Below are 26163 nucleotides of genomic sequence, written 5' to 3'. Positions count from 1 at the left end.
GTAACGGAGTGCAGGCACAAGTAGAGCGAAAACAGCCAAGTCTGTTGAGAATGAAAGTGATGGGGCGAGATGGAATGAGTGGCAAAACCAATAGAATACCTCAAGCACACGACGAGACTGCCAAAGCAGCGGCTATATGTTGTTGCGTTATATTTTCATCGAATGGAAAATGCGATATAATAAAAAGTGAGCCAATGTTCTCCATTACACTATAGTTGGAGTATGTGTGCCTTTGCCTTGGCGGATTGTATATCATCGCTTTTGCCATATTCACATTCGATGCATATGGGTTTTGTGTAGTTGAAGATTTTTTGAGTGGCGCCGACGCAAAACTAATCGCATCGAGTCCACCAACCATCGCACCTGTTTGTATTTTTACTTTACCAAAACAACAAACGTACGCTACTGAATTTGTATTCATCGACACACGATACGAGTCGATAGAATGGCAAGAATATGAGAACATTGCAAAACGTAATCGAAAAATTATTTCATAAATGGTTTTTCCGTGCGAAAATCCAAAGTCACATTCTTTGTTAAGATGCTGTTTGATTGCATGGGCGGACTTCAATAACGACAATTATGTATCAACGCGAAACAGATCAGATCATGTGGTGCACTCTTTATGGTAATGCAATTGTATACACACTTCAGTTTTATTTACATTTAAACAAACTATTTTCTATAAGCAAACAGTCTTAAGACCAAAATCGTTACACTATTTACACTAATAGAGTCGTATTACTTATGTTGTATGTTTTATTTTATTCTTTAAAATGCACAAATTCCCAAATAATAAAACACGTTCTACATACCTGGACGAAAACTAGATGTAGATATAAAGAAAATAATGAAATATATCGCAGGTTTTTCCATTTTACATAGACATAAAATATTGATTAGCAAAGAATTGCTTTGTAAATTCCAATTTGAATTCTATGAATGACATGCCATGTGAAATTAGCTTGGGAAATGCAAACGTAACCTGTGCACTCTGCACGAAATGTGCATAATATGCGTTGACACGAGCAGCTCTTAGTGATTCACCTCACAAAATAACTGACCTCGACATACACGAATAAATTAATAAATATTCATTAAAGTAACTTCGATGGAGAACGTTGGAGCATTTTTTTTTCTCTCTCTCTCTCTCTCTCTCTCTATAATTTCCACATTTAAAACGTTCCCATTCAGTGTATTCCATTCCAAATTAGTTCATTACAGACCCAATTAAAACTTCGCTGAATAATATTCTCTTCGGTTTCGAAAGGAAAAAAAGGAGCAAAATTTCATTTCTCCCAACCCAAAATCAGATGATAATTTTTCCTTTCCATTTTTTTTTAAATTCCGTTATAAGATTGATAAATGCTGAACAACACTCGCCGGAAATTAGTTTTTAAAAACTTTTCAGAATGATTTGGTCGAAAATTGAAATCGTATATTGAAAACAGCAACTTGGTGTTCCCAACTTGAAAATTTGCAAGTATCGTCCCGGCAACTCATTTTGTTTTGTCAAATAAAATCTCTGCGTATCCAAATTCTTATCATGCTATAAATTGAAGTTGATTCAGCAAAATATGCAATCTCCAGAGAATCAGCGATGTGAAATTGAGTACCAAACGGTATCGTAAAATGACTTGAATATTAAATGTGAACGGATACGTTTCTCAAGTATTTTAAATGAAAATAGATGCATCAGAGGAATCAATGGCAGAGAGAGGGAGAGAGAGAGAGAGAGAGAAATCGTATATTATATTTTATTATTGAGCTGATATGAGACATCAAATGTATAAAATTAAAACTTTCATTTTGCCAAATATATTGCTCATATTTTTGTTTAACTCTCAATATCGATTTGGCATGTATTTCACTTGAAATGATATATGATTGAGAAACTTGAGAAGTGTGATAATTCATAGCTTGATTTAATGGTATTAAATAAAGAGCAAAAATGCAACGGTGAATGGAACGGCGGTAATGTCATTGCGGTGACATCTATCGAAAACTATGCAAAACCGAAAATGTGATTAAATAAGCATTGCACGTTCTAATGTCAAATACTCAATCCAAGGAATAGCTGGAACAAAATCGCAGAAGAAAAAGTATTTGTTTGCGTGCTGCAGTTGTTTGTATTGTAAATAAAATGTCATGTGAGAGACACTTCAAGAATCAACAATCGAATCAAGAAATAAGCACTAAAAAAATTACTTCCACATTGTGCTTTCGCTTCGTTGCTTATTGAACGCATTTTTTGACAGCTCATTGCACGTCTATACACACACACATACACACAAAAACATTCCAAGATAGATAATCATAATATTAGCCACACATTGAAATGTTTATATTGACAAGCGGACTAAAGAAAACAACAAAAAAGATACCGTGAAAAGAAGAAAACGACGAAAAAAAGAAGAAGAATTTAATCGAAATAAAAACGAATCACGAAGTTCGGCTGTAAAAAAAAATATATAGTTGAATAGTTTTGTTGTTGTTTTTGTCGTCGATTAGTGTTTTCATTTTGTTTTGTGGTCGATCTAATCGCAATCGCCACCAGCTCTTCGGATTCTTGGCAGTCACATTTGTCAGTTTCATATTGATTCAATGTTGATAGCTAAATAACAAATTTTGTTATAGACAAACATTCACTTATCTATTTCCATAACATTTCATTCCAATGAATTCTCATCGCTAGTTTTTTCTAGCAAGAAATTTTTTGTTTTTAAATTAATTAAAGTTAAGAAAATATCGACTGGAAATAAATTCTCCACGATTCTTACTTCACAATATAGTATTGTGCACCTTTTTTTCTCTATCATCGTAACACATAACCAGAGAAATGTGTGTTGTGAAATTGTTGGCTTATTGTGATTTCAGTGTTACTCTGGTGATTGTTCCATATCGTACAAGTGAATAAAAATTGTCGATGGTGTTTTGAAGTGTGCTGTGAATGAAAAATTTGTGTGAATGCAAAACACCATCACATCAATTGTGTACCATTCGTTTTGTTTTGGTACATCGAATGAAACCATTTTAATTTTGTACATACTGACAGTTCGCAGCAGCTGATAATGTTTTTAATTGGTGCATCAAAACTGGAATTGAAGCAAAAATAGAATAGAAGAAAAAGAAGAAACAAATATTTCGTTGAATTTTTGTTGAAAGTTGGACAAATTGTTAGACACGATGCACAAGTCGATGATTGGAAAAATAAACACAGAAATTGAAGAGTGTGTCCGGAATAATGTAACGTGGCAACATTTGCCAATACATTTAAAACAGGTAAACAGTTTATTCTTTGCATTTTATTCTCGATTTGAAATGGAAAATGCACGAAATATGTGTCAGTATATCGATTACATTTGTATATTGCACAGAATTCGGTTGACATGTAATGAAATCGAGTCGAGTCGAGTTTTTATATTTTTATTTTAAAGACAAAACATTTATCTCTGTGTTGCCTTATTCTAACCATTGTAGTGGATACCGTTGACGTGAATGAGCCGTCATACCGAGTATAATGGTATTGCTCAAGTGCAAAACAGTTTTATTTTGCGATGATAAATAATGTAATCGAGTGTTAAGTGCGAAATATTCGCCTATTGATGTGCATCCAAACGAATAACGTAATGTATTGTTCAAAAGGACAAATTGCTTGAACGATAAATCTTGTGTGATTCTATTCACACACACACACACACACACACACACACAGCTCGACCATAAAAGCCTCGAAAATACAATGGATAATTTACGAAAATATGCAAGTCCCCCTTGGCTACACATTAGAACAAAGTGAGACAATGCCTATACACACACACACACACACACACACACACACACACACAAAAAACATTATGCATAATTCACGATGAAAAACAGGCGACAAGATAAAGAGACAAAAAAATCAAGCTAGCGCACATGCATCAATTTACAAAGAAAATGTGATAAATAAATTTTCGTTGAAGTGTTTATATTACGGTTTTCAAAGTGCAATATCGTTTTCATGCCACACAATTTTGGTTTTTATTCAAACATAATTTAATCGGAGCGTTTTTCTTTCTAACTTTTTTCTTCTTCTCCCGATCACTCCTTTTTTTGGCCAATTCCAGAGTTGTATTTCATCAGCATTATTCACAACAACTGATACGTTGTTTATAATCTCAATGAACTGCAATGGGCAGCGTATCAAGTAATTAATCGACTATAGAAATCAATCGATAGCTGTAAAGTTCATGTTTGTTTATTGGAAAATAAAGTTTTCCTGTTTCGTAATTCTTTGAATTTACCGCCAGTTTGAAATATTTTAATGGCGCTGACTGTGTGGCCGCTCGTATCAAGGATACTGTCACCTAAATACTTTGAATTCCGATGATTTTTCGCGGATATAAACAGATTAACGTCATTTTATTGAGTGGTGTTTCTGTTGGTTTTATGGTAAATAATTATTAATTGTAACATTCGTTGATTCGAAGATGCCAAAGACTTAATCGTAAAACATACGGTGAAACAAACGACCGATATATATATATACATGAAATCGCGTGACACTGCGTACGCCGATTCGATTTGTATGCTTCATCTCTCGTTTTTCTTTATTCAATATTAAATTGATGAATGGGTGCTTGGCTCAAAGCACGCGAATCATAATAATTACGTTAAACAACAATATTGCAGTAGTTTTTCCGTTATAAGTTGCCATTAAATCTTTATCGGATTATTTAATATTAATTGCTTTCTGATTTCGAAATCCCTTTTCGTTCGATAAGTCGTGTTGGCCTAAAGTCTAGCACACATTCATAATAATCAGTGCAATGTGACGAAAGGACAATGGAAAAACACTGTGAATTATGCGTATACTTAACAAAGTTTAATAGGGGTCATGCTTAATCCAACCGATTCTGTGAATATCACAAATCAATTGAAAATTACATTAATACTTCAGATTCGATGTATTCAATTGTATATTATCCGAATATTCATTACAAAGTGTGTATCATATCTGTTTCATCCCTTAAGCGCTATTTATGTGAGCGATATGAGCAAACGAAATGTATTCGAATATATTTGATGATGTTTTTGTTTGTTGATGTGATTTTGTTTATTTTTCCAATTATTGATAAACAATATTTCCTTTTTTTTCCATTTCATTTAGTTTTTGAACAATTCATCGAAAGACTACGAGCGATTGTTGTTCAATTACAGTTTAAAAAATCAGCTGCGATACAAGGGAAATCTAGGTGAGTTGTTTACTTTGGCAAATTAACATTAATCTCATTCGCGATTGAGAAGATCCAGCCTGATTTGACGCACAATGCTTTGTTATCAATACTGTCATTTTACAATTTACATTGGATGCGATAGCAATTTGTGTAAGCGTTAACACTCATTAAAAAAAATTCGGTCCGTATGCGCGCACCAAACAAAAAACAAATCTCATGTGGCAAGGTTGCGCCACACAAAATACACATATACAAAAACATTGAGCTCGAAAACGCTTCCATTAAAATGTATGTGAGCACGTTTTTGTATTTGTGTTTGGGGTTTGAAGCTTTTATCACGTTAGCATATGCAAAGCGATAAGATAACAAAAATGAAATAACTCCACAACTGAAAAATGTCTAAAGCGGAATTACGAAAAATGAAGAAAACTGTTCAATAAAGTGCGCTTCGAATAAAAGGGAAAATACGTTCAATTGAAAACAAAAACAGCAACAATTGACATTTAATTCGATTTTCAGACTTATAAACAACTGATGAATCAAAGCAAAAACAGAAGGTCACAACAAATGACCCTAACAAAACATGATTCCCCATCTCCGCACGTCCATCACATAATTTTTAATCATAAATCTAAATACAAGCTTTGCCACTATAAATATTTTTATTTTGTTTATCAACTATTTTTGGCCACTTCTCCCATCTGGAAACGGAACAACAGTACGAAATACATTTCGAAATGAACAACGATACTATGAGCTGCTGGTGGACAAAAGTGTTCAATGTTTGTGCCTATTTCCATATCATTTAGCCGATATTATCACCAAGGGTTTGCGTGTTACACCATTCAATTACTACATTGATGTGCTCAGTTATTTACTCAAAAATGACCGCAGCTACGACACATTGCCAAATTTTACAGCTGCCGATTGTACGTAACATCGTATTTTATGAATATTTTCCTGATTTAATCAAAAATATAATATTTTCTTTTATCTAGGCCTTCGAGTTCTTGGGATCGGACGAAATGAATATCTGGCACTTATCAGCGAACTAAAAACAAATTCGACGAAACTATTTCGTAAGCCAAATCCAATGAATTTCCTGCCAAAATTTCCCATTCGAATAAACATTGAACCTTGGTGGAAGGTGGAAATCGGCTACGTACTCGAAAGCGATGTCAAAGTAAGTTCTTAAATGCATTCATATTCAACTTGGAATGATAATTTTTTGTTTTCACTTCTTTTTCAGTATATAAATGCACAAGAAATAAGTGTTTTAGATGATCTAATTGATTTTGGTTCATTAACCGCTGGCAAATTGGATCATGATGTGATCCAAAGTCTATATCGAAAAGGCTTAATCTATTTGGATGTGCCGATCAGCGGTGAAGATCAAATATGCATTCCGCCCTTAAAAAACTTTGTAATGAATCGCGTGAGCGGCGACTATTTTGAAAATTTACTCTATCAAATCTTTGTGAGTGCCGATGAACATATGACCATTTCTGAACTGGCACAAATGCTACAAATCAATCTTGATACGGTAAAACAAGCGGTCTCATTATTTTGTCGTTTGGGATTTGCACGAAAGAAAACCAATACCGATGTACCGAATCAACATTCGACCTGGAATGAACGAAAATTCGACAATAGCCGCGTTGAAGTGACACCCTTGAATTTTCATGCGTTGCTTGTAAATGAAACAAACACCGGTCTAGTCAACAGTAATGGAGAAGCGGTAGCTGGTAGTGAAACTATTGGTACAACATCTTCATTGGATTCATCACCAAAGTTACCTTCAAACAATGGCAATCAAATTCAGTTGAGCCCATTGAATGATTCAACATCGAGTCCGGCATCCGCAAAACAGACATCACAATCGGAAGGAATAAGCAATTCAAACGAATCGGATGGTAACATTAGCGATTTTTCAATTATTAGTCAAGTGCATGATTCAAATGGAAAATCAAGCAAAAAACACACATCCGACAGTCCAAACTCGAGCTGTGAACTCGATGAACAATCGGAAAAAGTGTCGCTTTTAGCATCGCCAACCACACCAAACGCCGTTGTTCGACGTGGTGGAAATGGTAAGCGCGTGGTGCAAATCACTTAAAAATTACTTATTAATTATTATCGATTATTTTAAATTTCGATCTTTTCTTTTGTGATTCTCCCCTTAGGTAAGCGCGTACTCTTCTTATTCGATGCCACGCTAACCGCATTTTTAATGATGGGCAACCTTTCACCGGTAAATTTCACCAAAAATATCTCGACTTTAATTTTGAACAAATTTGTCACACCATTTATTTGATTCAATGGTTTTGCTTTTATTTTTTAGGGGCTTAAAAATCATGCGGTCACCATGTTTGAAGTGGGCAAATTGTGCGACGAGAGTCTCGATTCATTTTTGGGTGAATTGGAGAAAGTGTCACTACTAGATGCCGAAGGCGAAGGAGAAGTTTCGCGTTATTTTGCTCATGCTGTAAGATTCACAAAATTCCATTAAATATCACTTCACAACAATGTCATAAATGCGTAAATAAATTTTATGTCTCACAGGTGATTTTACGTTCAACAATTATCGCTTTGCGAAATGTTCTAGAGGCTGGAATCGACTTATTGCGACTTGAGTGTTTGGAGAGTCTGGACCACAAAACACGAGATAGGCTATTAGACAAAAAATACAAGTCAGTCCTCTTATTCACCATACAATGCGAGCATGCGTTAATTACTCTATTTTTCTCATTCTCACAAAAAATAGATTTATAATATCGGCAGCGCCGCTGACCAGTATGATTACCAATATATTTGAAATTCCATTTTTTGGTCAATTTTTCAAAAGCTCTGATAATTCACATATTTGGTCGAAACTATTCTATTATCACATGTCTGGATATGGTCCGCCCAGTTTACTACTTACAAAAGGTAACAGTTTCACACCATTTCTGGTGACTCACAATGCTCAATTTACGTGATATTCTCATTTGGATACCACCTAGGTACTGTTCTGAAGTCATTGCCAAAATTTTTCCTGGGCTATGGAAAACTGCTAGTCACAATTGTTCACACCGACTCCTATATAATAAATTCGGAAAATTTCAAGAATTTGAACGACCAACTGAAGAACGGATGCGTTTTAGTTCAGGGTTATGGAATCCGAAATCCGGCCACAGTACACTATGAAGCATTTCCATTTGGTTACTCAGATTCAACTAAACAAAAGTGGATGAATCATAAAGGTGTTCAAAAGCTTGAAGAAATTTTGAATTTAAAAGAAACATGTGGTTATATAACATTCGTGAATGTTGGTGTACGCGATATTGGATGTGAACATTTCGATATGAATGTCCATTTAATCAAACCAAAAAAATTGTCGGCAAAAGAAAGACGCCGATCATCACAAGTACCAACCACTTTACAGCCACCGAACATTGTAAGCACATAAAATCGATTCTTTTCTTTAGAAAATACTAACTATATAAAATTCATTGTAATTGTATAGCCTATAGTGAAGAATATTGCTGAACTCGCATCGCCGATGGATGGATCGGAAATAACAAGCTTTAACATTGCCAAAAACTTGCCGAATTTAACATTGAAATCACCCAATGAGAATCATTTTGCCATAACACCACAAAACCTATCGCCGGCAAATGTATACCGAAGCGATGATTGTAATGAAATACTTGCCAAGGAGCTTGAACAACTCAACGAAGTTGATAGAGGCGATCGTACTCCGGACAGTGAACGTGGCCAATTAGTTTCACAGTCATCCATTGAAATTGAAATATGCGACACCGACAAAAAAGATGAACTCAATTCAATCGAAGAAGAACCAGAATCAATTGGAGAGGTAAATTTCAAATCAGAACATACTTTAACATCTTAATAATCAACATGTATGATTTTCCACAGGAATGGACCATTTTGGATGTTCATTTTGGTGTGCCGCTATTTGATATCGATTGTAATACACGAATATGCGAGAATTTGGTTAAACATTTATGTGATGACCGAATGTAAGTTCCATTTTGTTTTAAATCAACACAAAAACGTATAAATTAAATCGATTTGTTCCGTTGTTACAGTTTGGAGAAATTGCCAAGCATCAATGCGGATATGAACAAAAAATTCCTGAAATTTGTATCGCAGTGTTTGGTAAGTTGTTTGAAATCGTATATTCTGCGGCGGCTAATCTTGATCCCTTTTATTTTGTAGCACTTTGAAAATGAGGACATGGAACAAGTTAAATTTGGTAAACTATTACCACCACCTCAGAAAAATTTGTGCTTTGAAAATGGCAAAATCGCCTATTGGAATGGCAAATGAATGAAAACTATATATGCCATTTGCTAAATGTGCTCAAAATGTTTTTTTTTTACATAGATTGATTCAAATGTTTCTAAAGCAACGCAGTTAAAAGAAATCTAAAAAAATATTATGATAGAAAAGAGCATAATTATTTATTTTTTCTTTGATTTATTTGCAATACATTCCAAACAGTCATTTAAAAGGAAACCAATATCTTTATTGCATATGAACTTTACTTTACCTACAATTATGTGATCGAATTTTTACATTTGACAAAACGCACTTGTGATGTCGGTCAATATGAATGACCCCACAACTGGATACATCCCATGTTAATACTCTGTAAAATAGAAGGGATTAAATATTAATCATTTGGGATTTTTCATCAAAATAATCCAAAAGGATTATATTTTAATCCCATCAAAATTACAGTGTAGTCTTAGTTATTTTGTTTCTTCAAATATTTTATGAATACCACCTAACATTAATGTACTATCCTATATATCTTTGATGTTTCTGTGCAATGAGCTGAGCATTATTTGTTCTCTTACAGGAAAAATGAAACAATAAAAGAAAATGAAAGAAATTAAATTTTAAATTAAAATGGTGCATACAATGAAATTAAAACTAAATTGTACACAAGTGAATTGAATTCAATAAATGCATTCACAGAAATGTACTTAATATTAACACTTCAACATGATTTTATTGAGGATTGATAATTTTTTCGTAGAAGGTTGAAGGTACTCATTAGCTGGGCAGACTGAAAAATGCAGGGAAAATTTCAGCTACGATCCAAAAACTCTAGCAAAATGAGAAAAATTATATCCAAAATCGTGAATTTTGTAAAGGGGTAACGCAAAAATTTGATATTCCTCTGTCTGCCCAGCTATGATTGGAAAGGTATGATGTTATTATTTTCTGAACATAATATGCAATTAGAGTCTTTTTATATTCAATCAACTAAAGCAAATTTAATCGCTAATAAATGATTCTTACCTCTTACTGCCAATTCAGATTTAAAAAAATGGATGATTTCCTAAAGATGATGAGAAGAACGATTTATGGACTTAGCCTCTTTTAGAGGAAGCAAATAGGTGAGAAAATGAGCACAAAATATGGCGGTAGTCGTTTTTGCCCGAACCTGACCTCGGACAAAATCGAAATATGTTCCCAAAAAAGGTCGTCCAATGGAAGAATGATGTCATTTTCGTCACTTAAAAATTAATTATGTTTGTTCATGCGACTCAGTATTATAACATAAAAATATATAATAAACAGTATATATAGTACATGTTTTTCTCATTTATTTTTTTTGTGGAACAATCTTTTCAATTATTTACATCAATCAAAAATTGTTTAAAAATTTAAAAATAAATGATATTTGATCGGAATAATACACAAATGATGCTGTATGTGAATAAGCAATTACGCCAATAAATTTTGGTATTTATATATTAGCTGAAAATCTTCACGTATATTATTACTTCATTTGATAATTCTTTGTTTTTTTTTTTTATTAAATGTGTACAGTTTAACATGTTTCATAATTACACGATTATAATATATTTTAACTAAACGACTAATTAATTTCAACCAATCCAAAAATGCCGATGGAAAATTGAATATTGATTGAGTCACTGATTCCTTTAATTCAAAAAAAAAATTGATGTATTTTCAGAATAAAAATACTGTTCGATGTTGGTCGAACGTTTATTTTATTTTTTTGGAATGAGCAGTTTTGTTTGAACGATAATATTCGTGCGAATCATTGTGCCGTGTGATTTGTTTGTGTGAGATCATGTGAGTGAAAAAACATATGGTTTGAAAATACTATTGGTTCGATTGCATCGATTCGAGTGATCACATGAACATAAAATGACATCTACACAAAACAATTGACCATACGCTTGTGGATTTTATCTGATAGATTGTTGGTCATTCACTACAGCACTTCGCCAGCATTTTCTATTTGTTGAAAGTAAAATTGATTTTTTTAAACTATTTTATTTGTTGTAAAGAAACATTTTGAAATGATTGAATTGGTTTGAATTGTGCTGAACAAATCAAAAATAAAAACAAGATGGTTTTTCTTTAGTTTTGTTCCATTTCAAATGCTTAGACTTTGTTGCCCATTTTAATCTTTGATGTCATATAAATGCCGACAATCAAACCGAACAAACCAATAGCCGAACCGAAAATTTCAACAATCAAAATTTTCACAAACAGATTTGGATTGGCTGCATCGGCCAAGGCTGCACCCGAACCTACAACACCGACAGCATAGCCGCAGAAAAGATTCACTAGGCCAACAGCCAAACCAGATCCGAACATGATATAACCAGCGGTCCAGTTGTTTGAAATGATTGTATCAACATTTGGGCCTGCGGTCTTCAAATCGAACTCGTCCATGCTGCCAGTCAACACAATGGCCGTGATAAGACCGTAGATGGCAACCGCTTCACAGAAGATGACCGAAATGAGATTTTTCGTTTTGATACGTGGTGCCTTGACACCAGCACCAATAATACTGACACCAGTCGTGTAAATGCCTATGGCTGCGCCAACCACTGATAATGCAACAGCTAATGCGATACCAACGGCGGACCACATATAGGGCGATGTATCATTCAAAAACCAAGCAAAACTGACACGTTCACCTTTTCCAGTCAATACATGATATAAAACTAGAAGTGTTGATACAGATATTAGCGTTCCCGCAAATGAATATCCTAGGACGTAACGCATCTTGATAATCTTGATGTGGTCTTTCGGTCTGCCTATTAATTAGTCACTTGAAATTTGGTTGATACTTTCGTCGTTCGAACTGCAATGAAAACACACAGAAAAATCGATTTTATTTTTTCAATTGCAAACACCACTTTTATTTTTTGGATGCACATTAATTTTTACTCGAAAAATTCAATTACATTTACCTAAATCGATGGTTTTTTTCTACCGAAAATATCAATATTTTATGGACTGGTGATGATTTTAGTGGTGATCGTAGATATAAATGAAAAACCTTCTTATGTTATTTCATGTGACAGCAGCAAAACGATACGAAAATCATGTGATGAGATTGCGCACAATACAAACAAAACATTTTGAAGTGGTATTGGTTAAATTCACGGCAAAAGCGCCATCATTCTTGTCAATGATAAAATGTCATACGTTTTAGTGGAGCCGACCACACAAAAAATACTTACCGTCTCCATTTTTCGTTTAAAATGAATCGTCTGTAAATAATCATTGAATATAAATATCAAATCGATAGAAAATCGTTTTTCCATCCACACCTTACTAAACAAACCTTAGAAAAATTATTAAAGACTGTTGTTTAAAGAGCGTGTTTTTGAAACTTTAGCCAAATGACACTGCTGATGTGTTATTTGACAAATTACCGTATTTGACACTTGGTCGATGTAAATGCGGTACACAATTTGAATGAGAACCAGTACTTTTAAACTTGAATGGAGCATATTCTTCTTCCATCTCTTACTAAAATGTAAAACAACTGAGCTTATTTAGAAAAGATAGCAAATGTTTTTACCGATGGGAAAGTTAATTTTGATGAACCAAAAATGGAGAAAATGTTCAGTAAAGTTTGACATTTTTCATACAATACCTTTGTGTTTCGCCAAGAAAAACCGTCAATCTGATCATCTTGATGAGAAAAAAATGGGGAAAAAATCTTCAATATTTGATTGTTTTTATTTTTCCAATAAAAATGCGTGTCAGTATCCATTAAATAAAAAAAATGTATTTATTCCCTAAAAAAAGTTTGACTTTAAATTGATGCTCAGTTCCGATAAGGTAGTTTTGAATATGCTTAATTCGACTCGAAAAAAAAAACACAATTCATTACAAACAGTATTTATCTACAAAGGTCTTTTGAAACCCAATTTATATGCATTTAACATTTCATTTGCATCGCTGACATTCTTATAAATTCAATATTTTTCATTATAATTATTGTTTTTTACATTAGTTCGTCTCTTAATTCGAGAGTAATGCTTTCTGCAGAATAACAGTTTTTGATTGAAGAAATGACAAGTCATATTATCACGACCGAAGTGGATTTTTGTTTTGTTTTATAAAATTCTACATTTCTTCAGTACAGCTTTCCGACGTGATGCTTTCTTTGACGGTCTCAAAATAATCGTTCCCTTTGATTTCGTAAATGTTGGACTAAACGCACCTAAAAACAAATTTAGAAAATAAATCTCCATTAAAATTCACGGCGATTTTTTTCAGCTTTGCTTAAGAAATCACTTACTAATTGTTGGTTGTCCAACTGGCACTACATTGTATTGTTGCATCATAATTTGATGGCATTTTGTTGCTAAGTAGCGAAAAACCGATGATACATTTACGTCCTCTTTGACCGATGTTCGAATCAGGCGACAGCCCAAATTTCTTGCCAACTGATCGACTTCCTCACTTGAATTTAAACGCAAGAAATTTTTTAATATAAAAACATGCGACTTGAACACAATAAATACTTACGGTAAAACCACAGCTTGTTCCATTAGATCGATTTTGTTCTGCACAATTACGGTTGGAATTTCACCACATTCATTTTCAACCTAAAATTATATTATTTGTTAAGTTACTTTACGAAAAAAGAAGAAAACCACACTTTCTTTACTATTTTACTAACTAGATGTAGCTCAAATAATATGTTGAATGCATCCAAATGCAACATGGATCCATATAGAAATCAAGAAATTTGAACGATCAGAGGCATTTTAAAATACCGTAAAGTGATGATATAATTGTCTTTTTTTCAATTAACTACACTTTATGTAATGGAAAGTTGTTTGGAAATAAATTGATGTTTACCAGCTTTTAACATATGACCACTTATTGGTCAAATTAATTTGAATGAAAAAAGAAAATGTTTTTTTGTTTACCTTCATCTTCCATTCTTTGACTGCTTCAAATGACATTCGATCGGTTGTGCTAAACGCTAAAACACATGCCTGAGCGCCACGGTAATATGCTTTGGTAATTGCGTCGAACTCTTCTTGACCTGTAAATTTGAATAATAATGAGTGAACATTTATCAATGTGTCGGGTCATGTCTTGATTTTTAACATACCAGCAGTGTCCCAGAGCATTATTCGAATATCTTCTCCATCAATTCTGCAATAAAAAAAACAAACCGACAAAAATGAATGCAAATTGAAACTAAAAGAAATACGAGCGCGGTGTCGTTTTAAATGTGAATGCAAACTTACTCAATTTGTCTTTCTAAGAAATCGACGCCAATTGTCTTTTTATAGTCTTTTGTATAGATGCCTTTGCAATATCGTTGGATCATCGAGCTTTTGCCAACACCACCATTGCCCACGATGACAACCTAATTTTAAAAAAGAAAATCCATTAAATTTATTTAATCCATTGACCGAAGATGTTTCGTAGAAAAGAAAAAACATGCCAAATGTTCAATGGAAACCAATAATTCATTGCATGTTTAATTCAATTATCCACCTGATTCACATAAATTTAATCATGAAATGCAATTGAAGTGTGAGTTTGACGTGAAATTTTTCCAAAATCCATTGTCATTTATTAAAAGCGAGCGGTTTAAACCAAAAGAAAACAGAAATAGTTTGTGCTCCAGAAATGCGCCGGGTTAAACATGCAAAAATATGTTCTGTTTTAATACCTTAATTGCTATCTCCAGTTCTTCTTCTCTCATTGTGTTATTGTTTGTTGAATGTTTGCTGCTTCTAAATTATTTTATCTATTTCGTCTTCGTTGCCGCTGCTAATTTTGTGTGTGTTTATTTATTTTTCGTCTATACGTTTGCTTCGTGGTAAGATTAGTTTTTCGTTGTGTCTAATTAAAGAAAAAATTTGACTGTGGAAAAGAAAGATACGAATGTATGTGTGTGTTTGCTGAAATCGGGTATTGAATGAGAGTGTGCGATCGTGTTGTGTATGCGCTTTTATTGTGTTTGTGATATTTGTCTGATTCACTTCCAAGTTCATTCAATTTCAATTCATTCATCGAAATCTATCTTTGTAGGTAATTCAAGGGTTCGCTTTTAAACTGCACCAGATACATAGTCAAGACACAATACAAACATTCTTTGCTACGTTTTTGTTTCTCTGTTTTTTTGTTTTCCATCGACAACGTTGAACAAATGAACCCGATGTGCATTCATTACATGGTAAAATTGTACCGGTGTCTCTGTCTTCTTTCCAACTTGTTGTACCTTGAGCATATAATTTTAAGCGGTTGCATGCAAACGTCTTGTTCTTGTTGTCTCGCCATCCGACATATGATTTTCACACTGCATCTGAAATTATAAAGAATGCACAAAGCAAAACAAAAAAAAAGAAATTTTAAATCGTCGTTTTTGGTGTGTGTTTTTTTTTTTCAATTTGAAGCCATAAAATTTAGAATTAAGTATGAAAAGAGAAAAAAATATACAGTCAATGCATGAACAAAGAGCCGGAGAATGAAAATTGGTTGCGAGGTGAAGCCAATTTGTCAGAAGACCACAAGAAGAAATTCATTTTATTCTCGTTAGCAATAGAAATTATGCGTGGGATTTGTGCTTAAAAGATGAACCATTCATAGACCTTATTCAATTATAATGTGAGAACATTGCGTTTTTGACATCCGAGATCTGAAAAATTTGTCAAACCTCTTTATCTTTATCATGCCAACCGAATTGAACCATTGAATTTGTGTAACAAACATGAAGTTAACATTACAAACGGTCATAGTTTATTCAACTTTCAACAGACTGCCATTTTTCCTCGTTTACATTCATTTGAATAGCGAACGACAACAACAACAGCAAAAAGATGCCGTTAATTAAATCCCATCGAAAATGTCATTGATCCTTTGATGCGGCATTTTTATTGGCAGAAGAAAAAAAAATGAAATATTGAAAAAGCGAATAAACCAAGCCGTTCGCTCATAAACGATATTTGTCGATTAGATCGTTGCTGGCGATTGTATGTTGGAATAAAAATGTTGGTGTTGATGACAGGCACCTTTTACTATTCGATCTCATGGGCAACGGAATGCTTAAAAGAGAAACCCAAAGAATGAGAATGGTGGCGTAATTGTTATATGATCTTTGAGAGAGTGCGAAACCACAAGTGGCTTGTTAAGTACGATGAAAAGTGAGATGGCATGCGATTTGTTTGGTTGCGCATTTGCAATTTTACGTCAAACATATTCAGTGTGCGCGCGCACTTCTTTTTCTTGCATCAGTAGATTAGTTTATGTTGATTAGGGCCATGACATTTGGAATTTTTGCACAATCAACACTTGCTGTGTGTTTGATGTTGATTTGAATAGTTTGAAACATGCATTTGCAACGAACTAAGAAAAATTGTCGACGAAAATCGTCTAAATGTTGGAAATTTGTTCGTTTTGAAAGATGCTATGAAAAACGACTTTAAATTATCCACCACAGGCAAAAAAACCACATTTTATGTTCATTTTAATGATTTTGATTTTGCCTTAAAAACATTGTAAACGATCGTATCGCATAATTTTTAACATTTTATATTCAATCGAATCAATGTGATGGGGCTGCAAGCAGCACATTCACTGTGCATAACCAATAACCGAACACATCTCGTTTGTGCACGTCGATACATGACCACATTTTCATTATTATGTCGCGAGTGCCAAAGTCAGGCCAACCATTGCAAGACCGTTGGTATACGTATATAAAACGCCAGCTGTTCTATAATAATCACATTTCGACGTTTTTATTCTTCATCATTTGTTCAATTTTCTTTTACAATCGTCGAACAATATTCGATTACCGGGTGACTTGTTTGATTCTGTGACAACCATCACATTAAATTTTTGTTGATTATCTTAATGGCTTAACTTATCACGAGCTTTGCACTTCGAACGACAAACGAGGAAGAGCAGAAAAATACCAGCGATTTTTAATTGAATGCTTAACGTTTATGCGAGTGGAGAGTGTCGCGCACCGAGACGATGGCTTTATCATCGATCACTATTTTCATTCAAATTAATTAACACACCAATTTCGTTTCAGCGGTAAGAAAGGCGATTCAATCATCTTCAAATGTGAAAGAAATTTTCCAAATGGACATTACAAACTAATCTCTTCAAACAATTAATGCATATAATCTTGATAAAGTCATGTCGAAAATGAAAAAGTGAGACTATAAAATTTATATCACTTTGCTAAATGGAAATTCACACATTCTCTGGCTTTGAGAAGAGACAATTCAAAATGGACATTAAATTTATTGTAATGTTATTTTCATCAATGTCGAAGAAGAAGAAGAAGAAAAAGCAGAGAATTTCGTGCATAAAGGTAGAAGAGAATGGCCAAAACGAACGATTCTGCAGTTTAACTTCAGTTTTTGAATGGCTATCGACCATAAAATAAACTAACAATAAAAATCTTTTTAAAACTGTTATTCGACGATCATTCTATCTGGAACTTGTATTGGTTAAAGTTGTTCATTGTCGTCATCGTTGTCGTCATTTATATTTTGTGTTCAGAACAAAAAGAAAAATATTTTTTTTACATTTTCTTTTATTTCAGTTCAGCAATCACAAAATCGTTTGGTTCAGTGTTTTGTGTAAATCAGCATTTGTTTTGTGTTGAAATTTATTTTTGAAAATTGTGAATACGTATTCAGATTACCAGTGCCAAGCGTAAGCGAAAAAAAAATGAATTGGACAACCGGATAACAAATGTGAATTTAGCTGCGATGAATTGGTTTTGTTAATACGATTCCATCCAGCTAATGAAGCAACAAAAACCCAAAACAAATGTAATGTGATTATTGTTGACATTATTGTTGATCACACATATGTTTGTGTTATAATAAGTCGATAAACGAAAATCCAGCACAAAACAAAAGTGTGAGTAATAGAGATAAAACAACGATGAAAAACTATCATTTCTCATTAGTTCACTGCAATTCTCATATTATGAGAGAATTTTTCATTTTGACTGAATTTATTCTTTGCATCAGTACAAAGAATGGATGAGCGCTTTCAAACATGAATGTGTGTGTGTGTGTGCGAGAAAGCAAAAAAAAAACTACAGAGGAAACGAGAGACAATCATGTTCACGGTACTGATGATGAACAAATAATCCAAAATGATCATCACGATTCACACAGGTGAAATAAGAGCATCAAAACGAAAAGAAAATATAAGGTTCATAAATTATTTGCGGCCAACTCATTTAGACCAAGTTACATCGCGTACGAAACGGTGAGCAAACAGAAACAAATATTTATTTGTAGTGAATGTCATGGCACAGACAATTGTACCTTTTATTTTCACCGATTCACTATCCAACGTGTGGAACAAATGAGCTTTGAATTTTTCGACCCAAAAAAAAATAAAACGAAATAAACCGAAAGTTTGGCACAGCCAGTAAGTGTGTGCAAGATCAAGAAAGGCAAACTGCACGGAACGACTGCGTCCCATGATCACGCAAAATAAAATGAAAAAGTAATATAGACGGAAGCCAATTCGGGCCAGCACGTACTCACACCTTTAAATGACAAAGAGAGAAACTTAAAGTCAAATGAGCATAAAGAAAAACCAATGGAAAAGAACAAAATGTGTATCACAATAAAACGTGAACAAACAATGAACAAGGCCGACAATTAAACAGCCGAAACTGATGCTGTATCGAAATGAAGAAATGAGAATTTCAATTCCAACCAGTTTGGACTGTGTCATTTAGCCTTTATTTGTTTACAGGTTCACAAAAGTTAGAACATTCCATCCAAAATATGGTGTAAAGAGAATGAAAAACTCATACACACGATGTCGATAATTGTTGTTACCGTTTTTTCTTCGAACATCGATTTCTTTTTAATTGTTGGCATATTTTGAGTTTCATTTTATGAACGGAAAATGCCCACATATACAGCTCGAACTAAAGGTTTACTTCATTTCGTGAAGAAATAATGTGATGAATTGATTACATTTATTTCAGACCACGTCAGCCAAGAGATTGAAATGATCTACATTCGGAACAAACGTTTGTTTTCTCTGTGCAATTATAAACGGACATTTTAATTCGAAAGACGGAACCACGCAGAGTTTAACAACTTATTTCAGAGGCGGTTATTTTGATAGGTTTAAGCTCGATATTTCGGATCTAGTTTGGATTTATTTACACCATTTTTTTTCTTCTTAATAAAGCATAAGAAGACTTAGCCTAAAAATGAGCCTATCAATTAACACCCATGTTGTCATCATGGCCCAAAATCGATGTTTAGATTATGGCTTATTTTTACCCACAATAATCAATTGATACATTTTTACGGGACCTGATCAAAGTCGCTCACTCAGTGCAATGTCCGGAATCCGGATATACTGGAGCTTATGGAGTGCTCACCCAAAATAAATTGGAATCGAAGTTAAGCTCAACATTGAGAGAATTAAAAAAAAAGTTACCTTCAGCTGATAACGTGAAGTTATTTATCAAAAAAAGTTGATTTTATTTTGTCAACCCGTTGCTGAGTTTGTCATTTTTATGTTCAGTGATCCTTTTGTCAATATGGAGATTTTGCCATATATTTTTACGACACTTTTTCGCTTTAAATAAAATCTTTAAAAAGATCTTTGCTTGTATTCACTTGCAAATTTTTGACAATTCCGTTGTCTATACATTCTCATGTATTTCTGATTTAAAGTGATAACATGAAGCTTGCGAGATGCATTTTATGAATTGATCCATGCCTAGTTTGAAGCCAGCGGTTTGAAGTAAATGAACTCTGTTTAAAATGCTAAAAATGGTAATGAATTTCATTGTATGCATTTCATCTGCACATTTAAATTTTAAATCAAATATGATTGCGCGAACATTAGAAGAAGAGAAAAAACACACTACAATAATTTAACTCAATAATCTACCAATTTACCACTTTTGGAAAAAAGAAAGAAAAAAAAACGAAAAGTTAATAAAACGTCTTGAGAGAAAAATAATAGAGAAATATGTTTCAGTTAAAAGTGGTAATAATTTCTTCATAAATAAATTCAAATGACTTGCTGGTGAACGTTGAAAAACGGTTTCAGTATCAAAACAATTTGATTAACCGGTTTTCTATATGGAGGAGAGAGACACACACTTGTTTATTCGAATTGTTTTCATTGTTCCGTTCTCTGAGTAGTTTATCACCCAATCTAACGTCTTTATTTATTTGAATTTCACGACGAGTCATCAGATAAATTTGTCGATTGAAACTCCTCGATTTTGACCAATTCAAACAAATAAACTAGAAAATAACAATACAATACATTTTTTTGATCTAGAGAATATCTATTTCAAATACAATTCAAATGTTATCAGTTCGATTTTGAGCGATGGTGAACGCAGCATGGAAACAAAGACATATCGCAGATATAGATGCTTGCGTTTGATTCATTTTTTTAATGAAACAAATGGCGAGAAAGTAACAATCTGGATCTATTTGAGACGTACATTTTGAAGTTTACACCTCTAGTTCGAATCTCGCGAAATCATTGGTACAATTAAGAAAAACAAATGAAATAAATATAATATTCGCATTCAAACGCTATTAAATTTTAAATGCACATTTCATTTCATATATGACATTTTAATACAAACAAAACTTACAACAATGAACATTGAAGCCGCAAAATATTCACATTGTAATGCATCATTCGAAGCAAATTGAATTCGCAGTATATGTGTACGGTGCTAAGCTATGTAAATTTTAATTGAAGCAAGAAGCGAAAAAAAAATCCACCGAAGAAAACGAAGAAGAAGAAAAAATAGAGAAAACCAAAAGTGTGCATGCACAACATTTGGTGCATTAAAAAAAACCCGAACACATATCTCATTCGATGCACAATTTCATTTTTTCGCTACAACAACAATAAAATGGGATGGTACACTGGGAAATGAAATCGAAACAAGCCTGTGCTGCAAGTACTTTGCAATTGCTTCGCTGAATCATTCAAATTGTGCATTCGGAAGCAATGAACAGTACATATTCGCATAAAGTACATCGAACATTCATTTCGATTGATTGAACAACGTTTCAAAAAAAAAAAATTTGTGGAGATGGAATTTATTTTTATATTGTCAATGTTCGAATAATTTTTGCTTCTTCATGATCACTTTCAAACTTAAATGGTCTATTGTCTTTCACCGAAAAAAATTACACCACTTAATGTATATTGTGTTGAAGCATAAACAAACTATGGCTTAAGCAAATTAAAATGAGAAAAGAGAGAAAAAATGTAGATAAATTGTGTAGAAAGAGAGGCATAGACAAGAATTATTTATTGCAAGTTTTCACAGCAGGGATTACGATTGTAAAACCGAATTGTAAATTCTTGATTGCATATAATGTGAATCACGAATTATAAATAGTGAAAATGATATTGCCAGCACCTGATCAGAGAAAAAAACTTTACTCTCAGCTTAAGTGTCCATTTGGCCACCACATCTTCGGAGACTTCGGTTGAATAAACAGCATTCAATGCCTGAACAATGTTTTGGATTTTATTTTATTCATTATATTCGAATAAATATGCAGATGGTATTTCTTTGCTTTCAGTTCCTTCTCTGCGTGACTTTTATTGACACTAAATGACAATTCATAAATAATGGCTGGTGACAATATTCAAAATTTCGAACTCGATGATTTTGCATAAAAGAGTTTTTTTCTTTCGATGTGAAACATTGAATTCAATTTCGTTTTCCTTAGCGTTCTGAACAATTGCCGAGGCGACTTCGATTAAACACTCAAATGATGCACGGCGAAATAAAAGGAAATGAACATGAACATATATTTACCATTTGTTTTAGTCCATGTTCTGACACTTTCAAACTTGGAGCGCTGATTGTTTTCGATCGTTGGCTTGGTTTTCTTTTTCTCTTGTATCGTTTATTACAGTTTTTATTTTATTTATTTTAAAATTGCTTTAAAATGAATTTTCATGCGCAACAAATGGTTATTTTGGCTACAATTCAAACAGTAACTTAGCCGATATAATTTATTAGCTTATAAATTGAAACGCGATACACATTTAATGATTACTAAATCGACAACAATTTTAGTAACATCTCGATCTGTTTTATTCTCTCTAATTGGCACAATTGGCAGGTATTTTCTTTTTTTTACAGTTTTTTTCTTTCTTTCTTCTGTTCTCTACAAAGTCTTTACTTCGTGCGATCGAATGATTTTTTTTCTTCAGTTTTTCCACTGTGATCACACAAGACCAATTTCAACACTGTACAATATCCATTTGAATGCCTCTTTGATTGATATTGAAACTCGTGTAATATGTGCGTTTGTACTTTATTCACTTAAGTTTATGGTTTCGTATTCATTCTTTTTTCCGCTTCGGCTTCTTTCGTTTTCGACACTCTTTTTTTTCATGCACAACTTTTTTTTATCCTCAACACTATGTTTGTCTTTATCTAATGATTGGACCCCATTACGTGCTGTTTCAGCTTCGGTTTTTGTGGCTATGACGAAAAATGATTAAATTTATAGAAATCAGAACGGAAAACGAACGTATGATGTTGTTGTTTTTGTCTGTAATTCAATCACTCTGAATATATTCATAAGAATCTTTTTCGGCATGCCTTTTATTCAATCGATGAATTATTATCATTTTTATTGCATTCGAATGCTTATTGCGTACAGATTATTTCAAGTGGGTTCGACCACTTTGTGAAGAAATGTAAAGTGTTTTGGATGGTGAGAACAGAAATTATTTAAATAAGAATCAATGCATTTCGTACATTTTGTTTTAAATCACTTCTTTGTTGACCATCAATTGTATATGATTTGGCATTTCAAATTGCGAAGCCCATCGATCGCGAATTCACCACACAAAAAAGGGAAATCGAACACGTTCGCTTCGAACGAAAGAGATAGGTGAAACAAGGTAAATTCTCATGCAAGCAAGGCGAAGAAGAAAAAAACGGCAGTAGAAAGATGTCGAATCAAATAACTGACATGCCACAACAATCTTGTTTGAGTGTGTGTATGTGTGGGTATGCATTGCCACTCATATGAATTATCTATGAATATATTGATTCTGCAATGACGGATATTGGATGCCAAAGAGTGCATACCATATTTTGCGTACAGAAGGAAAATAAAATGTTAATTGCACATTCTCGTCATTCCCGCAGCTCAATTTTTTATGCGCCATTTGCACTAGCCTTTTTTTTCTTTCAATTTCTCTCTCTCTCTCTCTCTTCTACTCTCTTTCTTTGCATACTATGAATAGATAATGATTGTATGATGATTATAAACTTTCAGCCAAAACGTTATAATGTTGAGTTGCACGTCAATCGGCATCAGCCAAGCATCTTTTCTATACATTATATCTGCATAGAAATATAATGAGTATTTTACACTTTTATGCCATGATTTTGTCCCGGCTATTCGTCTAACGTCATTTTATTATTATTTATTCATTAAGTGCCTATTCCTTGTTTCTCTTTAAAATATCTGCAGATCGTCAATTTACTTTGTCTCTATCGCTCATCATGCCATCGAATGTCATAAGTGTTCTTGTTCCTGTGAGGCATAAGCGACTCTCTGCAAACACCTTGCACATCTAAAATTTATTTTAAAGCCAATTACAATTTTTTTATGCATTTCATTACGAACGGGAAATAAACTCTATGCAAATGATTTCGATTATGATTAGGTTTCTTGCTGTTTGCATTCATATTTCTGTCCTTTTTTTTCTAAAAAAAAAATTGTCTACTGTCGAATCGAATGAATTTTTTTCTCGTTTTCATTTTCTGCAAATCTTCGCAGTGCCAAAAATGATGTTCCTTTATTCGTGCTTGTGTGTGTGTTGATCATCTTATGAATTTTGGATGAACATCAAACGGAAGTGGCAATTTAATCAAATGAAAAGTGCAAATTCAGTGAGCTCTTAAGAGCGGCGGAACGGTCACTCTTCAATAATTTTCTAGCACTTATGAATATGGTGCAAAGCATAGGAAAAAAAATACGATTGAATGCCAAAAAAGAATCTTTTGGGCATTTCATATTTTCTCCAACTCGAAACAAGTTCAAAATGTTATTTGTGGCAAAAACAAAATACAAGATCATGAGTGTGCCTCTCAAAAGACGGCAGCCAATGATGAATCATTATGCTGAAAGTTTGCGTATTTTGGGTCGACGAGACAATTACAAGTAAAAATTTTGTATGAAACTATTTTTTTTATTTTAAACATTAGTCCAAACGGGATTTCACAAAATAACAAAGAACTTAAACACGAAATTGGTTTGCGGTTTAGCATCGCAGAACTTTAGTTGAACAGAATTAAAAAAAAAAAAGTAGCAAAAAAGAGATCGTTTTACATAACGTTGATAAATCTCGGAACTATTTTGTAGCCATTGGCTGCAGAAACAAGAACCTGTGTGTTTACAAATTACGCGGTCGAGGTGGAATGATCGAATGTTGTGGTACCGTATGCATTGTATACACCGAACATTAGATAATAAATTGGCATTTTCTTATTTGTCAATAAACGAAGCATCGTTTATATATTTTCTAATCTTTTGAATGATTTATGTGGCTAACAAAAGACTTCAATGCGCGCCACATGTAAAACATGATTTATTGATGTTTAAAATAAGATTTGAATTAAATCTGGCACTTAGTGTTAAACAAGTTTTACCAAAAAAATGCAACACAGTATCGAAAATTCGAGCTCGAGAAATGTGCGTTTTTCACATACACACACAATTAGCTGTAGTAGTGGCACAACAACTTTAGCTCCGTGGTACAACTTTACTCACTCCATAATACGTAATTAAAATTCCATTTTTGTTTTAACGCTTAGTTTTACTTTTTTTTCGCTTTTAATCTTCTTCTCGTTGCTTTCGAACCACGATCGTTGAATTTCAGTAGTTTTATTTTGTTTATTTGCTTGCCTTCAATTCTATTCAGTTGTCTCATTTACTTTGAAACAAAGTCAAAAGCAAATTCTGTTTTTGTTTCGATACACAGAAAAAAAAAGTATTTATAACAAATCCACACACACACAACACCGAGAGGTAGAGAGAGAGAAACCACAAACAACAACAACAACAACGAAAAAATATATATTAATATATGAAAGAAGACGATAAATCGAATGAACGAGAGCACGAAAGAACACATCACGAACATACGCGCGCACTCTTGCTACAAGATTAGTTTTGAAAGAGAGAAAGAAAAGAAAATTTACGTGAGTTATATTTTTATTCTTCTCTTCTTCTTCAGTGCGACCGGTCGAAATGTACGTGCACTTAAATCGAATGCTATTTTTCAACTGAACGTTGGCTGGCGTTCACCTTTCCATTTAGCAAGCATGGAAATCTACGGCACAAGCATATCACAAGCGATTCTTTTGCATTCAAACGTTCAACGCGGCACAATGTAGCGCATATGCTCATTCGAAGCCGCATCGTTCGCAGTCCGTGGTGCAAATCATTCAAAAAAGAAGAGAAAAATATAATGCCGATCGAGCGTTCTACGTTATATTCACTTGTATGTCTCTGTGTGTGTATTTCACATGTTTCTTTCTTTACTTCTTCATTCTGTGTTCTTTTTCTTCATCGTTTGTCCGTTTTGAATTACACCTTGATTC

The 26163-nt window shown here is 33.4% G+C and overlaps 3 protein-coding genes across 3 annotated transcripts; 1 reads left to right on the top strand and 2 right to left on the bottom strand.

The window, feature by feature from the left end:
* Positions 1-2432: 2432 nt before the first annotated feature.
* LOC116352133 (protein FAM91A1) lies at positions 2433-10226 on the top strand. The gene is made up of 14 exons (XM_031784454.1): positions 2433-3282; positions 5156-5240; positions 5942-6151; positions 6221-6405; positions 6472-7312; positions 7406-7473; positions 7564-7707; positions 7785-7912; positions 7987-8150; positions 8225-8658; positions 8728-9078; positions 9141-9244; positions 9314-9383; positions 9444-10226. Exons 1-14 carry the CDS (start codon positions 3187-3189, stop codon positions 9552-9554), a joined length of 2991 nt encoding a protein of 996 aa, XP_031640314.1. The 5' UTR covers positions 2433-3186; the 3' UTR covers positions 9555-10226.
* Positions 10227-10944: 718 nt separating this feature from the next.
* Positions 10945-12609, bottom strand: LOC116352134 (V-type proton ATPase 21 kDa proteolipid subunit). Its single transcript, XM_031784455.1, has 2 exons — positions 12473-12609; positions 10945-12363 (listed from the first exon to the last, which is right to left on the bottom strand). Exon 2 carries the CDS (start codon positions 12282-12284, stop codon positions 11655-11657), a length of 630 nt encoding a protein of 209 aa, XP_031640315.1. The 5' UTR covers positions 12285-12363; positions 12473-12609; the 3' UTR covers positions 10945-11654.
* A 791-nt stretch (positions 12610-13400) lies between these two features.
* LOC116336605 (ras-related protein Rab-23) lies at positions 13401-25869 on the bottom strand. Its single transcript, XM_031760554.1, has 9 exons — positions 25762-25869; positions 22351-23025; positions 15211-15846; positions 14780-14901; positions 14641-14684; positions 14453-14571; positions 14046-14125; positions 13816-13979; positions 13401-13737 (listed from the first exon to the last, which is right to left on the bottom strand). The coding sequence occupies exons 3-9, from the start codon at positions 15241-15243 to the stop codon at positions 13631-13633; spliced, it is 669 nt and encodes a 222-aa protein (XP_031616414.1). The 5' UTR covers positions 15244-15846; positions 22351-23025; positions 25762-25869; the 3' UTR covers positions 13401-13630.
* Positions 25870-26163: the final 294 nt, after the last annotated feature.

This window comes from Contarinia nasturtii, unplaced genomic scaffold (assembly GCF_009176525.2).
Source record: "Contarinia nasturtii isolate CC-2019 unplaced genomic scaffold, AAFC_CNas_1.1 Cnas_scaffold_187, whole genome shotgun sequence".
Taxonomy (NCBI): Eukaryota; Metazoa; Arthropoda; class Insecta; order Diptera; family Cecidomyiidae; genus Contarinia; species Contarinia nasturtii.
This window is presented reverse-complemented; position numbering and strand designations above follow the sequence as displayed.

Bases quoted from the DNA above. Each gene is read 5' to 3' on its own strand.
- LOC116352133 (XM_031784454.1), top strand. From the start codon at position 3,187: ATGCACAAGTCGATGATTGGAAAAATAAACACAGAAATTGAAGAGTGT. The intron at 7,313-7,405 runs GTAAGCGCGTGG...TTCTCCCCTTAG, and splicing joins TGTTCGACGTGGTGGAAATG to GTAAGCGCGTACTCTTCTTA. The intron at 8,659-8,727 runs GTAAGCACATAA...GTAATTGTATAG, and splicing joins CTTTACAGCCACCGAACATT to CCTATAGTGAAGAATATTGC.
- LOC116336605 (XM_031760554.1), bottom strand. From the start codon at position 15,243: ATGAGAGAAGAAGAACTGGAGATAGCAATTAAG. The intron at 14,572-14,640 runs GTATGTTAAAAA...TCAAATTTACAG, and splicing joins AATGCTCTGGGACACTGCTG to GTCAAGAAGAGTTCGACGCA. The intron at 13,738-13,815 runs GTAAGTGATTTC...ATTTGTTTTTAG, and splicing joins AGTTGGACAACCAACAATTA to GTGCGTTTAGTCCAACATTT.
- LOC116352134 (XM_031784455.1), bottom strand. From the start codon at position 12,284: ATGCGTTACGTCCTAGGATATTCATTTGCGGGAACGCTAATATCTGTA.